We start from the raw sequence: 27,792 nt of genomic DNA on the forward strand, positions 1-27,792 counted from the left end.
CAGGTTTTTCTGTGGTGTAGTCAACTGTATTTAAATGACACAGACTTGATAAGGCGATCCAGAAAGATGAGGTGCTCCACTAAATGCTTTTTCGTTTTTTTATGAGCTTCCCTGTCTGACTGTGCCAATTAGCAAAGGCGTGTGGCCCGCTTTTTCTTCTCCTTTTTTTCTCTTTTTTTTTCTTCCTCCTGCTCCAACTCTCTTTCTAGATAGATGCTCTTTCTATCATGTTCCCACACACACACACACTCACACACCGCTGTACACACACCAAGCACACGTTTCACGTTTGGTGTATCATTAGCTTAGTGTGCGGGGAGGCGTGCGAGCCCGGGCTCTCTCCTGCCTTATCTCCATGTCAATCACAGCGTGTGTGTGAACATCAGTTGTAATGATCTCCATCCAGCCTGTCGGTGCGTGTTAGCGCCTGGCTTCCCTCGCCCCCGGAGCAAGCCGTTCCCTAGCTAATAGATGCAAAATTAAGCTGATCAATAGATGGCCTCAGCTCATTATTGACATGTTATTGCGGTGTGGGATTTTTGTCCGGGGGTTTTATACAGAGCTAGCTAGATGCAAGGCAGGAGGAGCAAACAAAAAAAAAAAAAAAGTTAGCGAAATGGCTCAAGCCACTTTATTTCAACCCTGCAATGATATTACATTAAGATAATTTATTCCCATGAATGTCATATTTTAGATGCTAAAGCCATTTTCTATTTATATTGCCTGTACTATCAGAGGAGTAATCACCTGCTCAGTGGTAGGAAATGAGATGGAGACTTTGTAAAACGCCATATTAAAGATTCATCAATAATTGGCATGTGTGCTGCTGTTTGTGTTGCAAGAGGGGTGGAGGTTTGAGGGAAGGAGGGGGGGTTGATCACCATGTGATTGAGCTAAGTGGTAATTAACCATGAGAGAGGTGTGTGTGTGTGTGTGTGTGTGTGTGTGTGTGTGTGTGTGTGTGTGTGTGTGTTTGTGTTTCTTTCTTTTTGAGCCCGTGCTCGCAGCTGCACGCATACATGCGTGAAGACGCATGTGCTGCTGTGTGTGTCGGGGAAGGTGGGGAGGGTAAGGTGCAGGGTGCGTCACTGACAGGAAAGATTTGGAGGTGAGTGCTGGGGCAATGATGTCAGGTTAAGGAGGGACAGGAGTGGTTGCGTATGGGGGGGGGGGGCAGCCACTCTGGCCCGAGCCACACAGCTGCCTCCCCTGACCCTCCTCAGGTCTTATTGTCATGGAAGCATCTCCCATTTTAATGAGCTCCAATAACCAAGCCCTTATTACTTATTTATTCATTAAGCTACCATGGCAGAGCGGCAGTACCCCACTGTGTGTGTGTGTGTGTGTGTGTGTGTGTGTGTGTGTATGTAATTACTTGTGTGGGAATTTTTTTTCCCCCTTCCTCCATGCACGATATCATAGTAAATACAGTGTTAAGTAACACCAATAATAAGGTAGGTTAAAGCTAATTGAACCTAAAATAGATAGCTCAAAGCTGCTGTATTAGCCTTGTTGGTTGGGTTACAAATCTATAACCTGAGACCATATTTGAGATTTGAGCTGAAACCCTTAAAATTCTGGGCTTTAGGTATGCTGAGGGAGTAGGCCTCATGAATATGGAGGCTGAACTGCTTCAAGGTGTATGTGCAAGTGTGAAAGAGACACAAAACAGACTGAATGTTTGTTGGTTTCGTATGATGCTTCTGTGAAGATTAATTGCCTGTTGGTATGTGTGTGTGATGCCTTCGACATAATGCTTTCTGATTGATGAATATGCGTAGGTGGAACTGTGTGATAGCGTGTAGTGTTTTCAGAATATACGAAGTCTTTGTGAAGCCTGAGAGTGTACACATTCTCTCCCTCTGAGGCATGTTTCATAGCTTCCTTATATCCAGTCTACCGTTTAACTAATTCATAGTGAACTCTCGCAGAACAAAACCAGACACCCAACATCAAGGGCAGCGTTCAGCTCTCCTCCAGCACAATACCAAATACAGCATTCTCCAGCAGAACGTGGGCGCTGCAATCAGCTTACTTTTCTCCCTCAGCAGAGCTCAGCTGCTGTTCACCTTTTTAACTCTACCCTCCACACCCCTAACCCTGCTTCCTGCAAGCAAAGGTAAGCATGTTGTGAGCGTACGAGTTGCCCAACCTCCTCACCTCCCAGGCCCTGGCCTGGCCTTGCGTAAGGGGCTCAGACACACCTGGGCCTGCAGACGTGCCTGTTCACCTGCACGTTGCCTCTAAGTAGGTCAGTGTGTACGAAACTCCAACCAGGGAAGTCCGGGATCTGATCTTTGCCCTGTCAATCCAGCAGCCTGCTTCTGCTGAGCGGTGGGTTCCTCCACTGATTACCACCAATAATGATGCCGATTTAAATGTACAGGACATCAGAATGCACACAAATCACAGTGACTGTGAGCTCCCAGACTAAGGTAACAATTTAACCACATGTTTACATGAGTTCCAGTCATTTCACAACATGATGTTGTTTCATACTGAAACTGATGCATGAGGGGATGTGTGGGAGCCTACAAACTAACACTGAAAAACAAACCAACAGGAAAATAGAGTGTCTAGAAACACTGCATTCGCTGTTTTTAACCTTGAAGAGGTTTCACCCCTCATCCAGGATGCATATTAAATCTCTAGACCTGATGAGTGGCAAAACATCCTCATGACAAAACCAGTCAGTCCAGCTGGCTCTGACTGAGCACATCTAGATATCCTGTTACCTGGATGACTGAAAACATTTATAGGAAGGAAAGTAGATGGACTTGTTTATCATGTTGATGATTTCATAGAGCATTGTAATACAAGGATGTAGCTGTGGCTTTACCTCTGACGTGAATGCTTTAGCTCCATCTTTGCCTCTCTTATTTTTAAAAAGAAGTCAGCACTTTGCATCCAGATATATATTTTTTAGCCTTTGTGGCATGAACACAAAATCAAAACCTGATGTAAGTACACTAGCGGAGTATTGACGAGTAATCCCACTCCGTTGATTAATTAAGTTAACTGTAATTACAGCCCTATTAGGAGTAAGTAAGACACATCGATTAAGCTGCATATATTACGATTGCAACAATCCTAGCTTCTGGCTGTATAACATGTAACCCACTCAATTTGGGATTGTGGAAGCCAACAAAAGAAGCCAAAAGCCCAAGTTGTGTTTGTGTCTGAGTAAAGGAAAAGAAAGGGAGAAAGAAAGGAAGAGTCAGTCGGATAGAAGAGCAGCGAGTGCCGCTCTGTGAAGCAGGAGAAACACCTGAAAGCAGAGGCATTCTGCAGCAGAGCCTGATGCTAAAGGTGCCAGAGCGCCTGTTCATTAGCGGGGCTGATGGAAGACTAGCCAGCTCCTGCTGGCCTTCACCCTCCCTGCCACTATTTATAGAGCAGCCAAGAGATACTCCTAATGACACAGGGAGAGGGACAGTCAGTGGGAAAGGGGAGGGGGTGCAAAAGTCAGAAATCGAATGCTGTTTACTTTCTGAGGCTCGCTGAGAAGTTGGTTGGTGTGTTTTGGACTGCAATCATGCCTTCCACTTCCTTTTGTGTGGATCCAGGTGTAATCTCTGCTATAGTCTGTCATCATCCAATCAATTTAATTATAGGTGGTGAACTGTGTTTTTGCTAAACTTATGACTAGCGTACAATTTAGTCCCTCTGTGATTGTCGTAGAAACATTTGCGTCGGCTGTAGTGTTACGCAACACTTTGAAACTTTCCGGTCAATCAGCTGGTGTTTGAACAGCACATTTGTCCACACCTGCTAAGCAAACAGTGTCAGAGCGAAGCCATGCTCATGAACCAGTGTTTAAGAGAGCGAGACTAACTTCCACAACAGGCCAGATAAAAGTCAAGTGCTCATGGAAGTGAGTCTAAAAACTGAGCATTTCTCCCTTTTTTTTTTTTTTTCAAATCAGTTCACTTTCTGCAATATTTTGAACAATAGCAGTTTCACAAGCCTGTTTCTACAGCCTCATTTGAAGGGGTGAGTCTGGTGGAGAGGATGGAGAGGTCACGTGCGCTTTCCCCATGTGGGGAAAAAAGGCTCATATGAGAGTACCGGGTTGAGTTTTTCTGTAAGGAAGAGAGAGAGAGACGGGGAGTTTTAGGGTGGAGGTGGAGATTGTTGGCAAATGGGGCAGGGGTAGGAGGTGAGGAGGAGGGAAGGTTTTGGATCAGGTTGGCTGCCCCAGTACAGTCAGGGCCAGTGGAACCCCCAAGGTGTTCTGGCTTTAGAGTAAATATGGGCCCAGTGGACCCCTTCCTGCCCCAGGGCACACAAACCCCAGGCCTTCCCACATTCCACTTTTATTTTCCTGGTTGCAAAATGCCTCTGGCTATCAGAGCAGGTGGGGTGTTTTTTTTTTTTTTTTAAATATTTACTCATAAAATGTGCATTAGTAGAACCAAAGCAACCTGGGAAGGATCCTCTTGTGTTGGCTAACTTTCTCCCAGTTTTGTCGAGAAATTCTTGCGCTACTTCCATTCGCTTTCCAGCAAACCGGTTCGTTCGTTCGTTTGTTTGTTTGTGAGTGCAGTGTATCGTGTGGCTGAGTGAGCTGGTGATGGGTTTTTTTTTGTTTTGTTTTGTTTTTTAACCGAGAGGATTTCAAAGGGTCTGTGTTGCATTAAGCTTCTCCCTCCCTCAATTACAGAAAATTACTGTCCCCTCCTCAACAAATTACATGTTTGTATAACCACGTGTTTGCTTCTTCTCTTGCACCTGTGAGTGAGGACAAAGACTGCTGGCAATATCCGCAACAGATCAAGACAATATGCTCCGCTCTCGTTTTTAAAGGGATAAAATTGTAGTCAAACTGGATGTACTAATCTTTTAAGCTCGGTGCAGTTTACTTGCAGAGCTTTGAATGGGCTCCTCTTACTAGCCTTGATCATTTCAGACTTAAATAAAGCTCTTTATAGTAGCAGTCTGATTGGTTTAATCTGCAAGCTGTCAATCCCATCTCTGAGTGCTCTCCCAGAGGAGCAGCGGGGCCTGTCGACCAGAGGATGTTCAAATGTGGGTGAGCATTGTCGTTCAGGTGTGCGTATGTAAGTGCATGTACAGTATGTTGGGGAGTGGCGGGGTTCACTGAACATACATGTGTTATCTTTACACACTGACCGTAATGTGCAAGTAAAGCTGTGTCATGTCTGTGATATGAGCAGGCCACAGATGGGCTGAAGATCTGCTGGACTCTGTAGATCAACATCCAAGCATCCATATGCTGACTCTGAACCCAAGCTGCTATCTGTCTGTCTGTCTGTGTCCGTCTCTCCTCCTCACTCGCACCGCTCACATGGCTGGAACGCTCGACGGATCCCCAGCGGTCCTCATCATCTGTCCCACGGTCCCCTGCTGGAAAGTGGACCAGTGTTTGGGAGCCATATTGGCACATAAGGAGCTCTGTTTGTTTGATTGGTCTGAAGCCCTCTGCTCTTAATCCAAAACAAAACGAACAAGCCGTGCGTTGGCTGCTGCTCCAGCCGCCAGGCCGCATGTGATAAACACATCAGATTGGGGGGGCTTGATGGAAAAAGAGCAGGTTGTTCACCAGAAACAGGCAGAACAATCCTGCACTTTGCGTGTCGTTCACACTAAAAAATTTACGAGTAAGACTTACCCCTGCTTTTTTTTTTTTTTTTTTTTTTTTTTTTTTTGTCAATGGCACATATTGACGTTTGGGTAATGTTTGATAGGATGTTGAAAAAAAAAAAAAAAAGGTTTATTTTTGGGAGGATCAGAGGTCTAGCGCTGGTACCAGGAAGGAGTGTTTCAGGCCAAATTGCTTCTGTTGGCAGCTTGTTGAATTAGTAACAACAGTGTGTGGAAGTGTTAGTGTGCGGACGTGTGAGGATGATGTGTGAGCGCTCAGGATGCCCTTCCATTTGTCTTCAACCTGCTCTCCCCTCCGCCACGAGCTGTGACACCGGGACCAGGGCCCCAGCTTGTTTTCACTGCGATGACAGTCGGTGTGGATCTGGGTTAACACTCTGTAGCTCATAACATGCCAAGCCCTGGTGCAGCAGGAGTCACTCACGTATGGCTGAGCAGTCCAGCAAAGTCGCTACACACTTAAAAATAGTAGAGTGACAAAACAAGCGGGAGATGAATTGATCAACAGAGAATCAATCATCAAAAAGTATAAGTGACTTTGGGCTCTTTTTATTTCCTGACTAATGTTATAGACTAATTGCTCGAATTGATAAATAACAGACAAAATAATCAATAGTGGAAATGATTATTTGTCATAGCCATGGTCAACAACTCCTGCCCCCACCCACCCACCAACTCCCTTCTTATGCTTGGGAAAGCAGTAGTGCACAGGAGAAGCGGGACAGTGAGAGTGAGTTCATCCCTCTGTAAGGATTTAGAGGACTCCCTTGTCTTTCACTTCATCAGAGACAATTGAGTCATTCAGCTCCCATTGTGGGTCTGGCCAGGCGAGGAGGGGCACAGGGTAGGGGAAGGGAACAGAGTGGGGGGGGGGGCGTCTGCTGCACAACTCTGGAGCTGGAGCACAACCACTGGGTGGCTCTTACAGGGTGGGGGTCTGTCAAGGGGGGCTGGTTAGTGTTTGTGTGTGTGTGTGTGTGGTGTGTGTGGGGGGGGGGGGGGGGGGACAGAGGAGAAGAGAGAGTTATCCTGGAACTCCGGAGCAATTTGTCACATTGGAATGGCTCTTGAGTTACCCGGGGGGCCCCCTCATAGCAGGAGAGTTTTCAGGTCGCAGAGTGGGGAACTGGGAGGGGCTTGGAGCAGCAGAGAGGGGTCACAGGTCATGGGCCTAGTCAAGCCCAGGCGGTGCGTCCGTTAGCAAGGCAGAAGGGCGGGTGGAGGGAGAGAGAGAGAGAGCGAGAGCGAGAGAGGAAGGAGGCCAAGAAGGGGGTGGTCGGAAAGCCCGGTGCTTGCCAGGGCTCCGTTTTCCTTGGCATGCTTGTAAAACCTGCAGGAGAGATTAGTGTGTGAGAACATTTGCAATAGCTGGGGCTGAAGAGGAGCCACTTGTCAGGGCATGCGCTCCGGCACCCTCCCTATCTCTGTAGTCTTTCAAAGTCTCTCTACCCCATTGCCACACTCAGGGGTGTCACCTTCACGCTCCTTACCCATCTCCTCAGAATGTCCTCTCGACCCTTCTGCCAGCTGCAGCTGTGTTTGAATATTTGCATGTGTGAGCATGTGCGCACACGCAACGGCAGGACTTTCCCATGGACAAGAACCCCCCCCCCACACCCCCACCACTTTTTTTTTCTTTCTCTGCAGCACTACCCTATCTTCTAGCCCTTCTGGCACCAATGGACACTGTCTTGAATTACCTCATAGATGACAGCAGCCCCGTCACTCTCTTCCTCCTCTTTTCCTGTTACAACACCACCACCACCCCCCTCCTTTTCCCTCCTCCTCTCTCCCCTTCATGGCAATTAATACCCAGTGTGGGGGGTCCATAAAAACCCACAAGACCTCAACTCTGGAGTTTTTACAACCTTTCCTTTTTCCACTCGCAGGACATACAAACAAGCATAAACAAACCCAGTTTTTTAGCAGTAAAAGCCATCTTGGGGTCATAAATGAGTGGTAGTGGTGGAGAAAGACCAGGCAGCAAACTGTTTTTTTTTTCCTTAGCAGGGGCTGCAACCGAGGACATGGAGTCAATAACTCCCTCCAGCGTCTACCACTGGCAGGCACCCCACAGTGAACTCTTCGCTAATTACCACTGATATAGACACAGTCTCGGGAAGGGTCGCGACACACTCACTCTCTGACCAGCTCTGACACACATACACACACACTCTCTCTCTCAGACATGCATACAAACTAGTGGTCACCCTTGCTGAATGGCAACACAAATTGAATTAATGTACCTGCCTCTCCGTACGGGAGCCAAACTGCAACAAGAGAGACATAGCTCTGCTCCCTCTGCACTTCATAGACTATGTTAGAGGACTGGGAGGACTGGGCGATGGTTGCACCGAGTGGTTCTAATTTATAACAGCAAAACCTTTTGTCACCAAGACACCAAGTTAATATGATTCAGACAGAAAGGCTGTTTAAAAGATTACTTGATATTCTTGACATTTTCTGCCCAGATGGCATCATATGCCCAGATCCAAGTCTTAAGTATATTAATGCGGGGTTTACTCCATTCCCATTTTTAATGACTCTGCATTTGCCTTCTGTGGCACTAAGGTTACACAAGCTTCCTTTGTATTAATTAGCCAGCACCAGTAATTGTTCCCGTCTCTGTTCTTGTTCTTTTCTTTTTGAAATGCTCGACACAATCTTGTTTTAAAATGCCAGAATTAGGATTTTATTAGGATTCATTTGAGTGTGTGAAATGTAATACACATTGTCAATAAAGGCTTTATTTTTTATGCATCTTTTTTAGAGTTACTTTGTCATTGCCTTAGCAACTTTCATTGTATGGGAATCCAGGAAGACACTGAGGCAAGTGTTTTTTTATTAAAGGTCTTTGGTTTTACACCGTTCACAGCTGATATCGAGTTCCGCACCAGTTTCCCCTTTTTACAGTTTTCAGACCCTTCACCTCTTAGCGCCGGAGCCCTTCCAAAAGGCCTCAGAGCTGAAACAGCTGCTGTGACCTCTGTCCCTCAAACTAGGTGGCCATGACATTGATAAGCAAGAGCTTGGACCACATGCTGTAGCAAAGTCAACACCAGCAGTCAGTAGCGGAAATCTGCAGGGAATTTGCTGTATGGCTACTTGAATTTGTGCAAAGTATTTATTTTTTGATGGCGGCAGCTTTGGATCGTTAGTTGCTGTCAGGCTTTTATTGTGATTGAATACGAGACGACGAGGACAAGAGCCCCTCCTGCTCATTTTCGGACGAGGCACAAAGTAGACCGTTTTAGGTAGAACAGTCAACACAGCACATGTCATCAAATTAAAAGGACTCCACCCAGTTTATAACACAGACAGATGTTTCTCATGACCCTTGTTTCTGCTTATCTGGTTTTCTGTGCTTATGTGTGTGAGCGATAGAGAGAGAGAGAGAGAGAGAGAGGGTGGGTGGGTGGGAGGGAGAAAAAGAGAGAGACTTCTGATAGAGGCCAAGTCAATCATTTATGGGGGCAGTCAGGAGGTTTAGCCTCAGAGGAGTGTGGAGAGACGCCACACTTTAACCTCTTTATGGGTTCCAGTAAAACTCTGACAACAGTCACATTCATGACATTAGGTCATCTTAAAGCCATAAGCTGTGTACAATACTCCCCCTAACTCCTGCCCCTCCCCCAGCTCTAAATTAGTGACCTAATGAAATCTAAAGCCACTCCTCGGCTACTTTCGAATTCCTCCTCTCTGTGAAGGAGCCTGTCACTAACGCTTAAGTTTAGTGCTGTATATTTCTGGGAAAAAAAAAAAAAAAAAAAAGAAAAGTCATTTGGTTTACACAACCACTGTGTGCACTCCTGCTGGACTCGCGGATGCATGCTCGAGACCATCTTCACCCCATCCACCATCCGCCTTTAAGATCTTTATTTGCTTTTCCATGTTTTTGAGTTTCCACACCCATACACCCGTCAAGAAATGTCGTCTCCCTTTTTTTTTTTTTTTTTTTTTTTTTTTTTTTTTTTTTTTTTTTTTTTTTTTGTCTTATTTTTGATTTGTTCTTTTGGTTTTTGCTTTCTGCATTGTTAACATGTTTTGTTTCTTTCTTTCCATTCTGTTTCCTTTCTGCCATTCAGTACCTACAGATGAAATGGCCCCTGCTAGATGTTCAACCAGGAGGTCTTCAAAGTAGACAAGCACTTAAAGATGCCAGGTCCCCGTCACCGGCACACATCGTTGTAAGTAACACTCCGCTCGGTACTTTTCCTCTTTCACCAGCTCTTCTTCCCTTATTCATGACAGAAAGACAAACAAACCCTGCTTTCCCTCCTCTCTCATCCATCCTGAAAACATCTTCAGTGTTAAAGCCCTTCCCCCTTTTTCCCAATGAATGGATGCTTTAACTGGAAAAATGCATATTTGTTTGCATTTACCCGTAAATCACAGTCACTAAGGAGCCCAGTCAGTTTTATGTAAACTTCTTCTTCTATACGTGCAAATTTTGACAATGAAAGTTTTGTGGGTTGCAGAGAGTAGTGCTTTTGTCTCGTTAGTGAGTGATCACGAAGGCGGATGGCGCTGGGGGCCGCCACTGTGGCAGGTGCAGCAGTTGTTCTTCGGACAGCCACGCCGCCTGTAATCCCAGAGAAAATGATAACTCCCAGCTCGGCTTTGTACCGAGCTGGACGATAATGAAAAACCGGTCTCATGTTGACAACTTTTTTTTCATGAGAATGAGCTTACGCTGGGCTGCTAACATGCTGTCTTTGAAGAAAGTGTGGGCGCTCCTTCAACATTGATTACCCTATCCATGGAGTTGGAGGAGTACTCTGGCAGGAGAGTTGGCTGGACCGCCATAGGGGCATATGCAGCACATACACATAACAGAGCATCCACCCCAGGCATGTCAATATCTAAGAGGCTAGCAGCTCTAGAATGAACAGTTGGATGTGAACTTAGCAGTTAGCCAAAGGCATAAAGTTTTCAGGAGGTCAGTGAAAAGGTTGAACATAGAGAGGTGTACGTATGTGGTCACGGGGTTAGCGAGCCAGGAAAATCAATGAGAGTGGGGACTGAGCAGAATTAATGAGGTGACCATGAATGCCCTCGGCCATTATTGGCACAGTTGTTTCACTTTTTTGTTTTGGAGTGGTGCATCTTCTACATATTGTTATGAACACGAAAAATTTGAAAAGCGCATAACGATTTTAGATGGAGAGGCCTTCCAAGTTTGTGTGCTCTTGAATGCAGCATCTCCTGTGGTAAAAGTTCAGCGCTGGAGCTAATGACACACAGATGACCCTCTTTTTTCTTTTTTCTTTTTTTTTGTTTATGTACTCTGTGCTTCAACGCAGTCAGGCGTCGTCATGGCTCTGGAGCTCACGCGGAAGGCAGTGATAATTTTTATCGCACAAATTACACTGTCAAGAAACGGTGTCCCTCTGAGTCACATTTGACATTTGATCAGTTCAGTTAGTTTTACGGTCTGTAATAAAAACCCATCTCAAACAGTTACTCAGAAGTTGGTGAGCCGAGGCCTCCTTGGTATTTTGCCAATTTAAGTTAAGCACATCTTAAAATAGCAGGAGTCGACAAGGTTGTATATTTGAAACAGAAACCTTGTCAAAAGTTGCGTTTAAGACAAAGAGCTCGAGATGACAGTGTTGTTCTGAACAAAACAAGCCCAGCTAAGGCCCTCCTTATCTCCCCCTGTGATGCTGCTGTTATTTTTATACCAAAGAGTTCAGGGGCCTCTTCTTACTCTGTTATTTTAGGAGACGCTGAAAAAGTCCCAGCTCCTATGAAGTCATTAAACTGGTTGTAGGAAGCAAAAGCTGCAGGTAAATACTTGAGGTTTTATCCTGCTATGAGTCATATGGCTGTAAATACTCACCACCTCACATCCACCTAAACTCCTGCTGCTGTACGATTCAGGAAGTTTTAGAACAAAAGTAAAGTGTAATGGTTGCAGCCACAAGTTTTTAGAATGTGTTAGTGACGTTATGACGCATTTTATATACATTTCTGTTGTTATATATACGTTTTATTTTATTGCTTAACGATGACTTGGGTTCTAAAATGATCCATAATTAAAACAATATATTTTTGGATGTTTTTTTTTTTTTTTTTTTTTTTTTTTTTTTTGAAACCCTAAATTTAAGGATCTGTTTTTCACAATGTCCACAGACAGTTGTAATACAAACAGGCAAGTGTGCAACACTTAACAGGCTTGGAACAAACAGACAACACCAGCTACTCATCACAAAAACAGAAACTGGCTGTGGGGCGAAAACAGACTTGAAACAACAAAAGATGGACAACCAGTCAAATGGAAAAAAATAAGCTCGCACATCGTTGAAGTTAGATACCGATTCACAACAATAAAACGCTGTGATTGTACCCAATGAGTTGCATGAAAAGATGATAGGAAGATTGGTGATGAATGATAGATTTGAGACACGTAAAAATGAACATGTTGGTGAAAAAGTAGAGGTTGAGCAAAACTGTAAAACGTCAATCAATTGTTGGCAATTGTTTTTGGTTCAACTTTGACAAAATCCTGAGCAACTGTGTCGTGAACATCGTGTTAATTACTACCAACTTTTCCTGGGATATGAGAACATTTCCAGATCATAGTTTGGGATATCATGCCAGATGAAGCTGAAGCTTGGATTAAAGTAACAATAAATTGTGAACAGTGGTTTAACAGTAACAGAAATTTGCCAGTGCTTCTGAGGTTTTGGTATAGTATGCATACTACATTCAGTGAGGTCAAGTCAAAAATACAGTTTTTTTTCTTATCCATTATTGGATTTTCTGTTCAATTTTGGGCACAGGCGGGCCGAGGAACGACAATTGAACGTGATTGGGATTTGAGGTTTCTGACCGCAGATGATGAGGCGATTTTAGCAAAACCTCAGACGCTAATGAAGTGAAGAGACTATTTCGAATTCCAAAGATGTCTTGGCAAGGTCAAGAAAAACGGTTGGAGTTGATGATAAATATCAACTTAAATGAACCGTCTGCTTTCTCTCTTTTCTTTTGTCTTTTTTTTTTTAGGGGCTTTAGCTCTGAGCAGAAAGGCGAAAGCAGCACGGAGCGGCGGGAGCGCCGTTAAATGCATATCGTAATTAGTTCTGACACTGATCAATAAGAGAGAATATATTGTAATATTTGTGGTCATATTGCCCGGCCCTAGTGTGATCTGTTTGATAGAGTACACAGGCTGATAAGATCAGAGGCATTGCAGCATCACTGCATAGGCACACAACTCGCTGTTGGCACAAGTGATGAAATTGAATGTGAAATGCAGCTTGTATTGTTGGCGCCCCTTCCATCCTGCTCCAGCATCCACCTCTGACTGAGAAGGAAGTGTGATTGAATGTTTCGCTGGTTTGCATCATACTGGCTGTCGTACATATAGAAAAGACAGATTACTGTGGACAGCATCGTGAATGCCAATGATAACCCCACACGGACTCCTGCTGGTGTCACTCAATCAGTCAAGCTTTTTTTTTTTTTTTTTTTACTACAGGACGCCGGCATGTTCCAGTACGTGATCCCCTTATCAATAAATTGGGCTGTAAACGGTAGTTTCTTTTTGTTTACAAATGCGAAGAAACACTCGGGCACCTTGACCTCTCCCTGCCTGGAGCGCTAGCAGGCTGCATTGGCAGTGATAAGAAGCCGTCGATTGGCCTGCTAGATAACAGCGATCTGAAGCCTGAGTGACCCTGACACAGTTGAAACAACAATAGACAGACAGTGAGAGATAGAAGGAGAGATATAGATGGCTGTAGATAAAGCCTGTTAGAAAGTTGTGGCTGAGGAGAGCGATGGAAGGGTGGGGAAGGTGGGGGGTGGACCGGGGTGGAGAGGCAGACTGACGGCCTGGCTGGAAGGCTCAGGCGAGGTGGAATACTTGAGGGTCGGCCTAGAAAAAGAGGAAGTGACCTCACGCCGGCTGGTCTTTCTGAGGGCACGCTATATGCCCCTGTTTACCATGCTCTCAAAGGGGGCCACGCAGGACCTTTTTGAAGTGCCTGACCACCCCGCAGGCAGCCTCCAAACCTGCCGCCGCTGAACTTTTATGCCATTGGCTGAACGTTATTCAATATTTATCCACCTATTGATGTTTTTTATATTTTATTTATTTATTTTTTTTGAGGCAGAGACTCCCAGAAACATTCTTATGCCTCACACAGCTCCTGAGGGAAAGATCATAAACAGTCCTTGCTTTGTCAACATGCCTTTTATTGTGATGTTTTAATTTGACATGGTGGACTTAAAGAGTCTTGGTGGATACTTAGCAGCAGGCAGTGATGGATGAATTTAGGAAGTGGTGTTTTTGTGTGTGTGTGTGTGTGTGTGTGTGTGTGTGTGTGTGTGTGTGTCTGTGTGTGTGTTTTGGACCACTTTCACACTTCTGTTATGTAGGCTGATTATTGCATTAACCCAATAACACAACATAACATACCATAGCAGATTGTTTTATAAATCCACTACTTAAAGTGTGATAGCATCAACAATGGAGCGGTAAAGGCCTCGGCAGGAGTCCTGGCTCGTGTTGGTCATGTCATGACATCATTTGGCTGAAAAGTCTAAAGAACAGTAACTCTACAATGTGATCCAAAAGCATTTTTAACATAAGTCATTATTTTTTATTTTTTTATTAAATCACATTTCTTAATTTGTCATTCTGGGAATTAGGGCAGAAACATGCACATGTTAAGAGCCTACACACAAACTACACTTTCCTGACATTCACGTGCACACACACACACACACACACACACACACACACACACACACACACACACACACACACACACACAGACAAACACACGCATACACACACACAGACAAACACACGCATACACAGCCTTAGAGTCTAGAGCCTAGCCCTGGATGAACAATGTCTCCATTGTTTTGTGGGCTTTCACTGGCAGCAGGGGACGGCTGGAGTGTTAACCATTTCCCAACTGCACCTCACTGTGTTGTTAGTGTGAGGGTGTGTATATTTTTGTGTGTGTGTGTGTGTGTGTGTGTGTGTCAGAGGTAGTGAAGCCCAGGGATGAAGAGAGGGAGGGCACTTGTTCCAAGTGTATGGTAATTAGTGTGGAGGAAGTGATGGAATCTGGCCATTTTTACGGCGTGTAAGACCTCCCACCTGAGCCTTTACAACTACTGAACATGCTTATTTTATTCCCATTCACTCTCACTCGTTTCTCTGAAGAATGTGTACTGGAAAGGGGCTGTGTGAAAAGACAGACATGTTTTTGATATTATAAAAAAAAAAACAAAAAAAAACCCCAGAACATTTAGCCAAGCATTCAGAAAAGACATGCCACAATAACTCTGTGGATCCCTACAATGGGCCAAAGGACTGCATGGGCATGCGACTGCTACTCTAGGTTAGTGTTAGAAAAGACAGAGCCTGGATCACATTCATCCTCCTTGACCGCTTCTCTGTCCATTTTGGAGGAACGGGGATAAAGGGGGCTTCCTGTGGTCTGAATGGGCCATGCACCTGGGCTGGTCAAACAATTGCTCAGGACTCTGGGAGGCCTGGTCTCCTCAGCTGTTAATGAGCGACCCCACGGACAGCAGGCACCACCCACACACACTGTCCACAGGCTTTACCTAGAAGGCTTTCTCTATCCTGACTTATGGTGACCTTTAGCTGCTCTTTCCCTCCGCATTTCAAGCGCTTCTCCAAATAACCTCTCTCCTTTCCTTTTGTCTTCTTTCTGTGCATGCATCCCTCCATCCACCCCTAACCTTTGCTGCAAGGGAAAGCTCTTGTCTCACACATTTATTTATCGATGTGGTCAGTTGCAAAATGCTCTGTGCATGTAGGATTGGGTGATGTAACAGTCATTCCCATTTGGTTCTCATGTGTATAAATTTAGTTTCCACAGAGTGTAGTGTATCATGATATTTACTGATCGAAGATTTGATCTATGTCACCCAGTTCTTTTCGGCACGTGATCCAAACCTCAGATAGAGGCCATTGTGCCAGTCAGCTGTCTCTCACTGTCTCCTCCAGACAAGATGTTTGTTCATGGGGTCACGCTTACATCATCGGCTCGGGCCAAAAATCTGAGGCCGTCGAGACGTGGCGTCAGGCCCGGGAGCTGTGACAATGAAAATGAGAGCACCTCAGTCATTGTATCTGTCCAGCAGTCTGGACGAGGACGGCTGCTTGTTCCCACAGACAATCCACTCAGTGTTGGCTTAGTCAGCAACAATACCACAACAACAGTGACTGAAGAGTCTTCACACTCCTTTACGGACTTCACAGAATACCCAAACATTTTAAAGTAAACATGCCATTTAGCTTTAATATCGACGCTAATGCCAAGGGCCAAATGACCAGAATTAAAATGTCAAATTTCACACATTTCTTTCCTCACATGTGTATATTGGATTTGTTAAGAACACTGTTCAGTAGCTTCTCCATTACAACATCTGATTGTAGGAAATGTGAATAGCAGCTTTTTGTATTGTCTCTCTCTCTCTGTGTGTGTGTGTGTGTGTGTGTGTGTGTGTGTGTGTGTGAGTGAGAGTGAGAGTAGCTCTAGGGCCATTGTCGTCTTTTCTTTCCTTGCTGTGGTATTTGACCGATATATAACCCCTGTGAACTTAACCTACCCCATGGAACGTGTGACTCTATGTTGGACACGCACATTTAAAAGGATAATACATATTTGTGTCTGTAATTGTGTGTGTGTGTGTTTTACCAATAACCACAGTGTTCACCGTCTAGCTGTTATGAAAAGTTATCAAGCTGGCCTCAGGTTCAAGCACAAGTACAAATAGAACCCAGTGATCTTTGTGCAGAGAAAACGACCTGCACAGCAGCTTCTGCGCACTGGAGCACCTCAGTAAACTAAAGGCCCTGTGTCTTTTCTCTGCATGTTTCTGAGACTTCTACCACCATGTCTTTTCTTCTGTAGGAAATCTATATCTCCCATTCCTTATTTTCTCCCTCTTTTTCTTTCTTTCGTCATCTCTAGATATCTGTCAGAGGGATTTATTTATTTTTTTTTCTTTTGCTATTAGGGGCAGTAGATACAAATCCATCAGGGGTAACCTCTGAATGCCTCCTCCTCTAAAGAAACTTGTATTTAAACAGATAGTAGGACAAGGCAAGGCAGTTCAATTCCAGTGCGCAAAGTGCAGTAATAAAAATATCAGAAATGACTGCTCTGGGGATCCGTAGTCCATTTAAAACTCATTTAGCATCTCTAAAATCAAGAAAAACATGGCTGTGGCACTTGCCTACTCCTCTGCCTCGGTGGTGACAGTGGATCCCCAGACCAGCCGATTGCTCCCGAGCGTCTGTGATGGTGCGGATGCTTAAGGAAGTTAAATTGTTCTACTGAAGTGAGATATCGTTTTAACAACCAGCCAGCCAGCACCAACAGCCATGTAACCAGTCGCAGAGCCAGTGTTCTCCTATTCTCTCTGTGTAAAATCAGTAATAATGGTGCCGAACATACACCCAGGAGAAAGCTGAGCCAGCAGAGGTGAGGTAGTAGTTTAAATAACTAAAAAGCCAGGGGATGCATTATTTCCTGGGGAGAACACGTTTTCTTTTGCATAAAACCCTGTTGGCTGGGATTGTGTGCAGATGTGCATGTTTGTGTGTATGTGTGTATGTGTGTGTGTGTGTGTGTGTGTGTGTGTTTGTGTGTGTGTGTGTGTGTGTGTGTGTGTGTGTGTGTATGAGAGAGAGCGGAGGAGAGATGGAGAGCTGATATAATTGTGTGACTTGGGAACGTCCATCTTTGCCTTTCAGGGGCCCTTCTGCTGGGAATTCCCCGGACAGTCAGATCTGAGCCTTCACCAATTTCATTTGGTGAGAGACCTTTGAATTCCAAAAATATCTTGTTGGATTTTTTTGGTTGATTCCACACACAAATTAACAACTGATAATTGATGATTTAAAAGCAAAAAATAATGAATGAAAAACCTAAATCTCTGGTGATGATGAATGATAATCATGCTGTGTTGCGCTTTGTGCTAATTCAGTGCTGCTGCTTTGATGCTGATGTGCTTTTTAATGTCTAAAATGCCAGTTCCCCGTGATTGGATATTTGTGTGGGAGGCCTCATACATTTGACCAATGTGCTTACTTACATTTTTTTTTTTTTTAAACACTAAACAAAGACTGTCCAGCTTTCACGAGGGAGTCGAGTTGTCTTCTCGTCCAGATTCGTTTTTTGGCTTTTAACTCATTTCTGTGTTTTAAGTTCTCTGTTTGCCTTCTGTGTTTGTCCTATGCCGAACGGGTCTCGGTTTCTGGATCGCTCCGGTTTAATGACAACATCCTTTTTCAGCTTCGGGAGTAGTTGTCACAAAGACGTGGATGTATTTGGTTTGAATAAGCTGAGAATCCACCAGCAGGAGATGGGAGTCTTTCAGTTTTGTTTGTATTTCTTTTGCGCAGCTGTTTTGAAGACTTCTCTCTATTAACAGCATCTGGATGTAAGAGCGGAGAGATAGATGGGGCAATAACACACAGTTTATGTCCCTCGGTTGAAGATTCAGATTAAATACTTCATGTCCCCCTCTAATTCGAAATAGTGTTACAGGCCAGAATCCTCTGTAAATCAATCCCTCGAATACTAGCTGTAATTTAAAGAAACTGGAGCCCAAAGGTAAAATTTGTCTTGATTTTTTTTTTTTTTTTTTTACTGCAGAGCTAACATGCTGAGGACATCAGTAAGCCTTGTTTTGGTTTGCTTCAGTTAGGCTCTGTGAAGCTAGAAAGAGGCTGGCATTATGAAGCCCAAAGGGGAACTTATTAATCTCCTCTGAGGCGACCATGGCTCTGTGGATTGCCTACTTGAATTGTTTGACTAATCAATTGCTTGTTGATTTTGCACACTCTGCAGGGCCTTTGTTGTCGGTAAATAACATGAGTCCTTCAAAAAAAAAAAAAAAAAGGAAAAAGAAAGAAGGTAAACCATGCTTGATTGTGCAAACAGCTATTAATATGATGGTGGAGTCTACAAGGATTTAAAACAAAAAAAAAAAAAAAAGGAAGAAGAAGCAAAAAAAAAAACCAAAAAACATTCCTCTCCCCATGTCAACATGCTGCCTCCCTCCCCTCCCTCTCTTATACAAGCGCCTTTGCTAGAACTTGTTTGACAAGGTCTGGCAGGATCACTGTTGGGTGTGCCTGTCTGTCTCTCTGTGTGTATGTGTGTTTGTGTCTTACAAACACACCTTTGTCTACTCCAGTGCATATGTAGTATCCATGCATCTAAGGTGTGACCTGAGTTTTAGATGACAGGTAGTCGGAGCCAGGTCACTTCAGGTTAGATAACTTTTCTTTTTCTTTTTTTTTTTTTTTGTGTGTGTGTGTGTGTGTTTGCATACAATGACATGAACCCATTTAACCCAGAGATCGGACTTGCAGGCGCGCGTGGAGCCAATACTGAGCAGGAGGATCAAAAAAAAAAAAAAAAAATGACACTCAGCAGGCTTTAGAGAGATGTGGTAATCATGATTTGGTCATAGTTCATTTGCACAAAGAGCCAGGATCAAGGTTCAGAAATTATATTGATAAATAATCTAATTTATGATGAACCACTCCTGACAGACTGACAGTCGAGTGCACTCATCTTTGACTAATTTCCCCAGATAGCGTGATCCCCGGCTCCGTTCTGCGGCCGGCCTCAAGAGCGACAACAGACTCAGCAGCTCCCTGCGCTACTGTATTAACACTGGAGGCCGTTTCACAGAGAAACTTGTTTTGACAGAACTCCAGGTGTCTTATTGTTGGGGCTGGCATGGTTCAACAGATTTACCAATTAGCACTGGGCCGAGGGCACGGGAAGGGTGGGAGTGGAGAGGGAGGCAAGAAACGAAACAGGGGGAGGGAGGGAGGGAGGGAGGGAGGATGGATGAGGCGGATTTGGCCACAGTGATGGAATGAGGTTTTGAGTGAGAGGGGAAGGTGAGGCGGGAGAGGAGGGGAGGGGAGGGGACAGGAGGGGGGGGGGGGCTGTGACCATACGGAGGCAGGCTGGAGTAAGGCGATCCGTGACCTCATTTTTTTTTTCTTTTTCCCAGCAGCAGCATGGAAGAGTTTGAGGTCTGAGCTGAGCCACAAAGAGGAGGGGAACTACGTGGAAACAGAAGAAGGGAGCAGGGAGGGGGGGGGTTGAGAGGGAATAGGGAAACAGTGTTAATACATGACAACTTTTCTTATTCAACCTTAGTTCAGCTTGTTTTTCAACAGTAGGTTCCTACTGGATGAAGCGCAGGTTTGGTAAACTGTGGTATTTTTCTTATAGATAAACCCCTGACACTTAATTCTGCTGTTATGCGTTGCTAACACACATCCGTCTGCAGGAGCGCTGATTTGTTTTTGCTGCAAGTCCCTTTTGGCTTGCTGTTCTCACTCTGGTACGAGGCAGAATTGTGTGGGATTAAACACAATGTTATTACTCTCACTAACCCTCTTTGTTATTCCTCAGAAATATCTGCTCCTTTTTCCAGGAAGTTTGGAAGTGAACTTTTGAGAACAGGGTGAAGTGATTTGGTAAATATCCCAGGGGGTGGCCCGCAGAATGCAGAGCAGTTTTTGGCTCTTGAGTGTTATGACACCGGCACATGTGCCCACACATGTGTTGTAGCATGCATGTACTGTGGGTACATGAAAACACTGCCCTTTCAGCTAAAAGATTGAGCTGAAAATTTACAACTATAGGGTGTGTGTGCACCGTTGTGCTTCTTACAAACCGACAGCCTTTCTGGAGTACAACATTTGTTTTTGACTTTTTCTAGAGGAGCATGCATTTTTTGTATGTATTTGAGCCAACCAATCACAGCAAAGAAAAGTCAGGCTTTCTCTATATGTAGGAAGCTGTCAGTTTCCTACAACAACAACCAGACTAAAAGTGTGGAAAGTGGCAGAGGTGGCGGAGGGGTAGCAGTTTGTCAAATGTTTTTAGTGTGTAAGCAGTGCATGGGATATCCTGTTTGAGTCACTGTTTAAAAGTTTGAATTGCTGCTAACCTGATCATTGTTAGCGGTTAAACAGCTAGCATGCTAACTACAGCTGGCGATGGCGGTCTCCTTCTGCTCTGCAACCTCGGCATAGCAGCGCATTTACAGGTTCCCCGCCTGAGCAGAGCAAGATCTACCGTCGCCAGAAGTTATGTTCATGGGTGCTTAATTCACCTGCTCGACTTTTGACATTTAAGTTATAAGTTAAAGAATAGTTTGTGTTCTCCAGGAGAACTCTAGTACACTGACTTGCCGTAATAAGGCCTTTAAGAATACACAGTGTTCGTGTGAGCTAGAAAGCTTCAGTCAGTCTTCGTGAACGGTCCAAATACTTTTTTATTATCACTGAGCAGGACTGAATTCATTAGCACCGGGGAAGGTTTGGTGCTCAGGTGCTTTGACGCTTGAAGCCGTTCAGGATTTCCTGTTTCAAAATATTTAAACCGTGTACCGGCCCCGGTAGCCATACCTTGCGGGATACCAGGGAAGTACTAAGATAAATGAAGAAGCTATTGCAGCGTCCTTCACCGTAATCTCCAGATCCAGATCATCTCTCTGGCTCAGCATTGAGCGATCCCACTATTGCTCGGGCGACTGTCTGTTGTATACATGAAGTATGAACAAGCAGCTTGTGATAGAGAGTGATAGAGACAGCTTTCTGGAAGGGGGAGAGGAGTAGAGTGGGGAAAGATTGACGGGGGGGGGGGGGGGGGTATGAAGGCCCGCCAAATTCCCCAAAGAACAATTTACAGTTATGGATGAACACACTGTCACAGTCAAATTTGAACTCTGTGGATGTGTGTGTGTTGAGGACGGCGGAATGCTGAGTGATTCCAGAGAGCACTTAAGCTGCCTCGAATTCATTTTTCTGCTCCCACCCACTTCATAACAGGAGAGGGGCTTCTCTTTTAGAGTTTGCAGGGGTAAACACCGGGTATCTGCTTTCTTAGTCATTTAGCATCGTCCTATGTCACCTTCCTCATATATTCTAAACAGTGTTTTGAGATTTGTCGGGCCAGCCTGAACGAAACTAACCCCCCAATTTATTTGATTTTGTTCCTCCCGGCAGTTCCAATGAAGACCTATCTGAACTTTTCTCGGATTTGTTTGGCTCTGGTTTTGATGTGCGTGTTGTTATTTTTTATTTTTTTTTCTCCTCTGTCTTCTCCGTCTGTGTAGTCGACGGTGTCTGAATGCCAGGCCCTGCTTTTGTCTCGGCCCGGGGAAGGAATTTGATGTGAGACTTATTTTCCTACCCAGTCAGTTTCTTTGAGCATTTTTCCCCCGCTCCTGTTTTTTTGTTTTGTTTTTTTGTTTTTTCTAATAGTCCTGGAAGTTTGGGACACTTCTTTGAGGCAGGTGACGCTGCGATTTGACTGCTCTTGCATACCTGTGCAGGTGTGCACATGCTTTTGTATCAATTTATCCAGCCTTTAAAAAAAAAAAAAAAAAAAAAAAAAGAAATCTTGTCTATCTGAATGGCCTGCTAAAGCATCACTGATATCTGTCATGTCATAGGAGAAGGGAAGTGTGATGGGGTGAAAAGGAGACCTGGATTCCATGAGATTAAGAAGGATCATCATACGAGAGGTTTTGGATGAAGGGGGGAATGGCTCAATCTTGACGGTATATGGGCTGTTTTTCATGGAAGAGAAGTCTAAAGTAATGTGTCAGAGCACTTTTTCTCATCAGCGAGATGTGCTATAGATGCTCAGCATTGGCCAGACGTTGCCTTCGAAAGATGCAGAGAATTGCATGCTGGGAAAAGAATAAACAAGCCTGTCACCAAAGTTGGGAAGAATCCTTAGTGCAGCGTTACTGTCAAAAAGCAGCTTCCATTTCATTCATTATTAACATTACCTAAACGCATTATTTGTGTATTTATTCATTCATTTGTCTTGTTAACATCCTCCTGGAGTAAGATAAACAGCGCGGCCAGACTGGCTGTGTGACAGTTTGGTGTGAGATTTGAATAAAAAGCCCGGCAGCGTGATTGGAGCGAGACAGGAGCGGATTCGATGGACACCAGACTTCCTCTCCAGGCTCATTAAGGGACAGCGAGGCAATGATGTCGAATCGGCGCGCACTTTACCGGCCTGCCTTTTTCTTTGAACAGCGTCGCCCTCTTATCTGCAACATGCTCTGTTCCTCCATAACAAGACGCTCCCACTCCCGTGCACGCACACGCTCTGTCTGTCTCCCTTTCTCGCGCACAAACATTCTGCCTACATACACACTCCTCATACTTATTTAGTTTGTGTAGACAGAAAACTCTTAAGTATGTGGCTTGTCCACAGAATTTTGGCAGCTTTTGTTGTATTTTCTCCTACGCTATCGAAAAAGCCTGGTACTTGTTTTTTTTTTTTTTTTTTGTTCTTTTTTTTTCTGCACAGACATCACAAATGGATATTTTAATTGGAACTTTTGGCACTGTCTCCATCTTGTGTTGGAATGGCAGACAAGTGAGTGGCTGGCGAGGCCGGGGCCGGGCTGATTGGTGTGTAGCGAGGCGTGCCTAAATCAACTGGCAGCATGAATAGCTTGCTTGATTCTCACTGGCATTCACTGGAATCCATGACATTTTTTTTTTTAAACAAGATTCTTTCTTTGGAAAACGTCTGGGATAACCAACAGGGGAGAGAGAATACCTCCTGCTTCCTTGAAGCATGACTTCCCTTTCGTTTTGTTGGTGCAATTTGCCCGCCTTTATGCCAACTCACTTTTTGGTGCTTTTGTAATGTCAGAATGAAATAACTAACCCATGTTGCTGCTGTACTCCAGCCACATTCATGCACTTTACAACTTCATATATAGGTTTTGAAATCTTAATGTGCTTATGATAATGGGAATTAATCACATTACCATAGAGAATTATCATTGCACTCTTGATTTAGAATAGATCTATTTTACATTCAACCAACTCAGAGCAGACAAGCCTGTTGGGGTTAGTGAATAACAAAACCGAAAGGAATCGGCCTTGAAGATAATATAAAATATCTGCTTCTTGAAGTGACATTCGGTTTGCAGACTCTGTGGTGGAGTGGGTCAAGACATTGTTATGCACCATTGTGTTTGGATGCCTGTTGCAAGGGTTTATAAAGAAAGGGTCTTTGTGCACCTTTACATTCTGAATCAACAAATGTGTTTAACTGTGATGTGACAGAGGCAGGTATATGCCCAACATGATACATTGTATTCTGTTTTTCTTGCGAAGTCCCTTCATTGAGATTCATACAAAATGTGCTTATTTATTTTTTTCTCATCCAAACGTCTCCTGCAATAAGTCTGTCAGTGCTTCCACTCCTCGACTTAAACAATGGCAAAACATTCTTGAGATATTACTCACAACTCCAAACTTTGCATAGAGGTACAACTTAATAGATTATTCATACATCTACCTTTTGGAATTTTGAGGAAATATCCATTTCCAGAATTCAGGGAATTGAAAGTGAATAGATCACCAACCCCAAATGACATGTTGGGCTGGACCGCTTCGAGGGGAAAGCTCTCTTTGGCTCCACTGCAGCGACTAATGCAAACCACATGTTTGAGCTGCGCATCTGCATAAGTACACACCTGTTTAAACTGTGGACAGTCTTTTTTTTTTTTACCTCAAACAGTAAATTCAGGCACACTCACGCCAGCGGCAGAGCGGCTGCAGAGCTGGGTCAGGTTGGAGTCATTGTAATCCTCCTTGACATAATGGAGTCCTTGTGTTTGGCTGTGCCTGTGTGTGTGTGTGTGTGTGTGTGTGTGTGTGTGTGTGTGTGTGTGTGTGTGTGTGTGTGTGTGTGTGTGTGTGTGTGTGTGTGTGTGTGTGTGTGTGTGTGAGGAGGAAGCAGAAGAGAGAGAATGGGAGAAAGATATGGTGTACGTCCAGGTGGGGTTGTGTGATCTGTATACTCTGTGAATGCAAATAAGTGTTTTTGTGACTGTGTGTGTGTGTGTGTGTGTGGTAGTGGGGCCTTTCTCTCCGGGCTGGTAGTCAGTGCTGTGTAATTACCTGGCTGTCTGCCACTGAGCCCCACTGGAGCTGAGACAGAAGTGGAGCTGTGTCTTACACAACGTAACGCAGCACACCATCTGAACCTCTGGCCCACAGTTTGTTCAGCTTGGGGTCTGGACACGACTCGGGACCTCTGGAGATGCAGGCGAGATCGTGGACGACTTCTAAAGACTTCTAAAATTAATACATTTATAACTATTTTCTTTTTAGAACGAGGAAAAAAAAAAAGGCTTGGAGTGTAACCGCACACTCAGGTTTACAGATGAGCTTAAGGACTGAAAATAATGATTATGTTGATGTCAGAAAATGAGGGAAAATGTCTTTCACATGTTCCCATAATCCAATGTGGAGTCAAAAACCCAAAGCTAATTTAATAACTTTTAATATGATTCAATATATTTAATTTGATCATATAAACTGGAAAAGCAGCAGATTCTTGCAATAGAGATGGAAAACATGGGAGAAAAAAGTTTGCTTGGTTTTTGCATGGTAAATCACATAAATAATCAACGGATTATTAAAATTGTTGATTGATTTTCGGTTGCCTAATTGATTTACGGGCAAATGATTTTTGGACTGAAGTAAATACAGGGCAGCAGGCCAGGAAAGGTTGTGAAACTACTGCTTCAGGGTAGAAAGCCCTTAACTGACAGACACAGACGGAAACGGAGCCCGCCAATCAGAAGCCAGGAGAAGCCACAAGACAGATTTATAGCACTGGCATAAAGAACATCTCTGATCTGGCATGTGACCTGTTATTGCTTCACCAGTCACCGGGGAACTGATATGTGCTCTAATACTGAGGTGCACCCCCTACCTGTAAAGGCCAGGGTCCTGTAGGTGCACAGGCCAGCACATGGCACACGAGTGCATAGTGCGGTGTCGGCCTGCCTCTCCCGCCATTTTAATTATTTTATCTCCTCAGTCTTGATATGAGCAAAAAGGGAGACCTCGGCAGAACCTGGCACATCAAAGGCTACCTCCCCGAGTCTTACAAGTTGCCTGTCTCTTTGGAGGAACCCAGGCTTCGGAGAGCCAGAGAAGGGGATTGGAGCCGCGGTGTGGATTCCCGGCTGGAATGAGTTTGATGGGCTAATTGTAGCCCCCAGTGGACACAGGCACACATCACAGAGGGACGGCAGAGCGGGGAGCAGAAGCTGTGGATGAGGAGCTGCAGTGGCTGAGAAATACTCCTGCTAGCTCTTCCCCTCCATCCCTGGATCTCTGCACATGGCTCTCTCTCGCCTTTTGATTTCAGTATCCTATCTTTTGCATATGTGGATATTATTCCCGACATGTATCATTCTTTTTTTTTTTTTTTTTTTTCCTCCACTGTTCACTCATTCATTTCTGTTGCACATGCACGCGTTTTCTTTTCCTTAGCTCTGTAAAACTGGCTACTCCCTCGAGGAGTCCTGCCCATCTTTATGTTTTCTCACAAGCCTGCAGTTTTTGGTTTTTATTTTTTTATTACTGTGTTTTTCTGAGCTGGAGCTGGAGGCCTAATCTGCCGACTTTGACATCCTCCATCGGAAATGACACTTTTTCCAGGCGATCGCGCACATTAATGATGGCTGGCCTTGACAGGAATGCATGTTGGTCACCACATTTAATAAGCGCTCTGACCGCACAGAATCAGAGGCTGAAACCACAACACAATGCACAACAAAGCAAATGTAATGCACAGACAAACGCGTGCAATCCTTGTGCCTTACTACCAACAACATTAGTAACTGGCTCGACTGTGGTGGTGATCAAAAAGGCTCTCTGCAGCTTTGAACAGTTCTCTTTTTTTTCCCTATCTGCATCAAAAAGAAATCGATAGCCGAAACTTTTGAGTGCATGTATCAGTTTTTCCTCCCGTTGCACACCCATAGCACCCCACACACCCCCACCGCTAGTTTGGCAGTTGTACATTATGCCACAAGAGTAAAACTCAGTTAAAAGCAGAAAGGCACAAGGAGATGACACCAGCAAGGAAGCGGCTCGTGTTGGGTAGGGCCCTTGGCTGGGAGAAAATCAATGGGAGGGAACGCTTCCATACACGGAAATGGCACAATGGGAGGGAGGGGAGGGAGTAAAGATTTTTTTATTTATTTATTTATTTATTTATTTTATTATTTTTTTTTTTTTACTGAAAAATGATGCATTTGTTTTACCCAGGGAGCGAAAAAGCAAAGACGAGGAGGGAGAGAAAAAAAAAAAAAACACTCTTCTGAACATCTTTTGAAAAAAAGCTAGTTCTTTGGTGAGGTTGAGTTGTGTGGTTAAGGTTTGTTTTATCCAACTGTGCGGAAGCGTGTGTAGCTGTCTTTCAGGTCTCTTTTTAGTTGAGGCGCAGAAAGACTACTCATGGCATGTTCAAGGGCACTCAGTGGACACGGATGCCCTGCAGGAGGCGGAATTATGAATACAACATGAGTAAACAGACACCTACATATACTATTAAAATAGTACGCTTAGTACTTGGCAAGAGACCATTCTAAGTAGTAATTTGAGCCGGTCCGTAGCAGTTCAACCTCACTCTTCTGAGGGTCATTGATAAAGACTTGTGAAAAATCAGCTCTAATTTGCCTGATAGTGGAATGATTTGCACATTGGCAGTAATGTATTCCTGTGTGCATTCCTCCAATACAACCCTTTTAGTATTCAGCTTAGTGATAAAGGATTTTTTTTTTTTTTTTTTTTTTTTTTTTTTTTAAACACTCCGTGAAAAAAAAANCAAGGATAAGAACGATTTTTGATTTTTAATTTTTAGTTTTCAGCTTTTCAGCTTTTCCACTGCACAAATTGAAAATGTGCATAAAATGTGGATGGAAACCCACTTTATATTATATTTCTGTTCTTGACTTTCTATCTTAGCTGTAATTACAATTCAGGTCTGTGACTACTGTAGAAATGGTAGGGAGGAGGGGAGAAAGGGGGGGGGAGCGAAGCGTTCTTCTCACTTCTCCTTTTTTTTATTGTCTGTGCTTCCTGTTTTGAAAGCCATTAAGGAGCAAATTTCCTCACAGCGAGAGGGGAGATGAAAAGGCCCGGTCTTTTGAAACATGTCCAAGCGCAAATGTGAAAAAGAGGGGGAATGATAGCTATCTGTAAACATCTCTGTCGAGGGGTCGACGGAAAAGGAATTGTGAGGGGGGAAAAATGATACATTCATTTGCGTTTTTTTTTTTTTTTTTTTTTTT

The 27,792-nt window shown here is 44.2% G+C and overlaps 1 protein-coding gene across 16 annotated transcripts in view; it reads left to right on the forward strand.

Moving 5' to 3' along the window:
- Positions 1-27,792, forward strand: part of tcf7l2 (transcription factor 7 like 2) — a 95,844-nt gene that overhangs the window by 21,624 nt on the left and 46,428 nt on the right. For 7 of the 16 annotated variants that reach the window (XM_022742459.1, XM_022742461.1, XM_022742465.1 and 4 more), the window contains exons 4-5: positions 9,711-9,812; positions 17,378-17,437. The exons of 3 other annotated variants lie outside the window; for them this stretch is intronic. In XM_022742459.1, coding sequence (XP_022598180.1) covers positions 9,711-9,812; positions 17,378-17,437 — 162 coding nt within the window. The remainder of the gene's footprint in view (positions 1-9,710; positions 9,813-17,377; positions 17,438-27,792) is intronic. 6 more of the 16 variants (XM_022742466.1, XM_022742468.1, XM_022742469.1 and 3 more) reach the window with 1 other exon arrangement.

Source organism: Seriola dumerili, unplaced genomic scaffold (genome assembly GCF_002260705.1).
Source record: "Seriola dumerili isolate Sdu_G_001 unplaced genomic scaffold, Sdu_1.0 BDQW01000068.1, whole genome shotgun sequence".
Classification (NCBI taxonomy): Eukaryota; Metazoa; Chordata; class Actinopteri; order Carangiformes; family Carangidae; genus Seriola; species Seriola dumerili.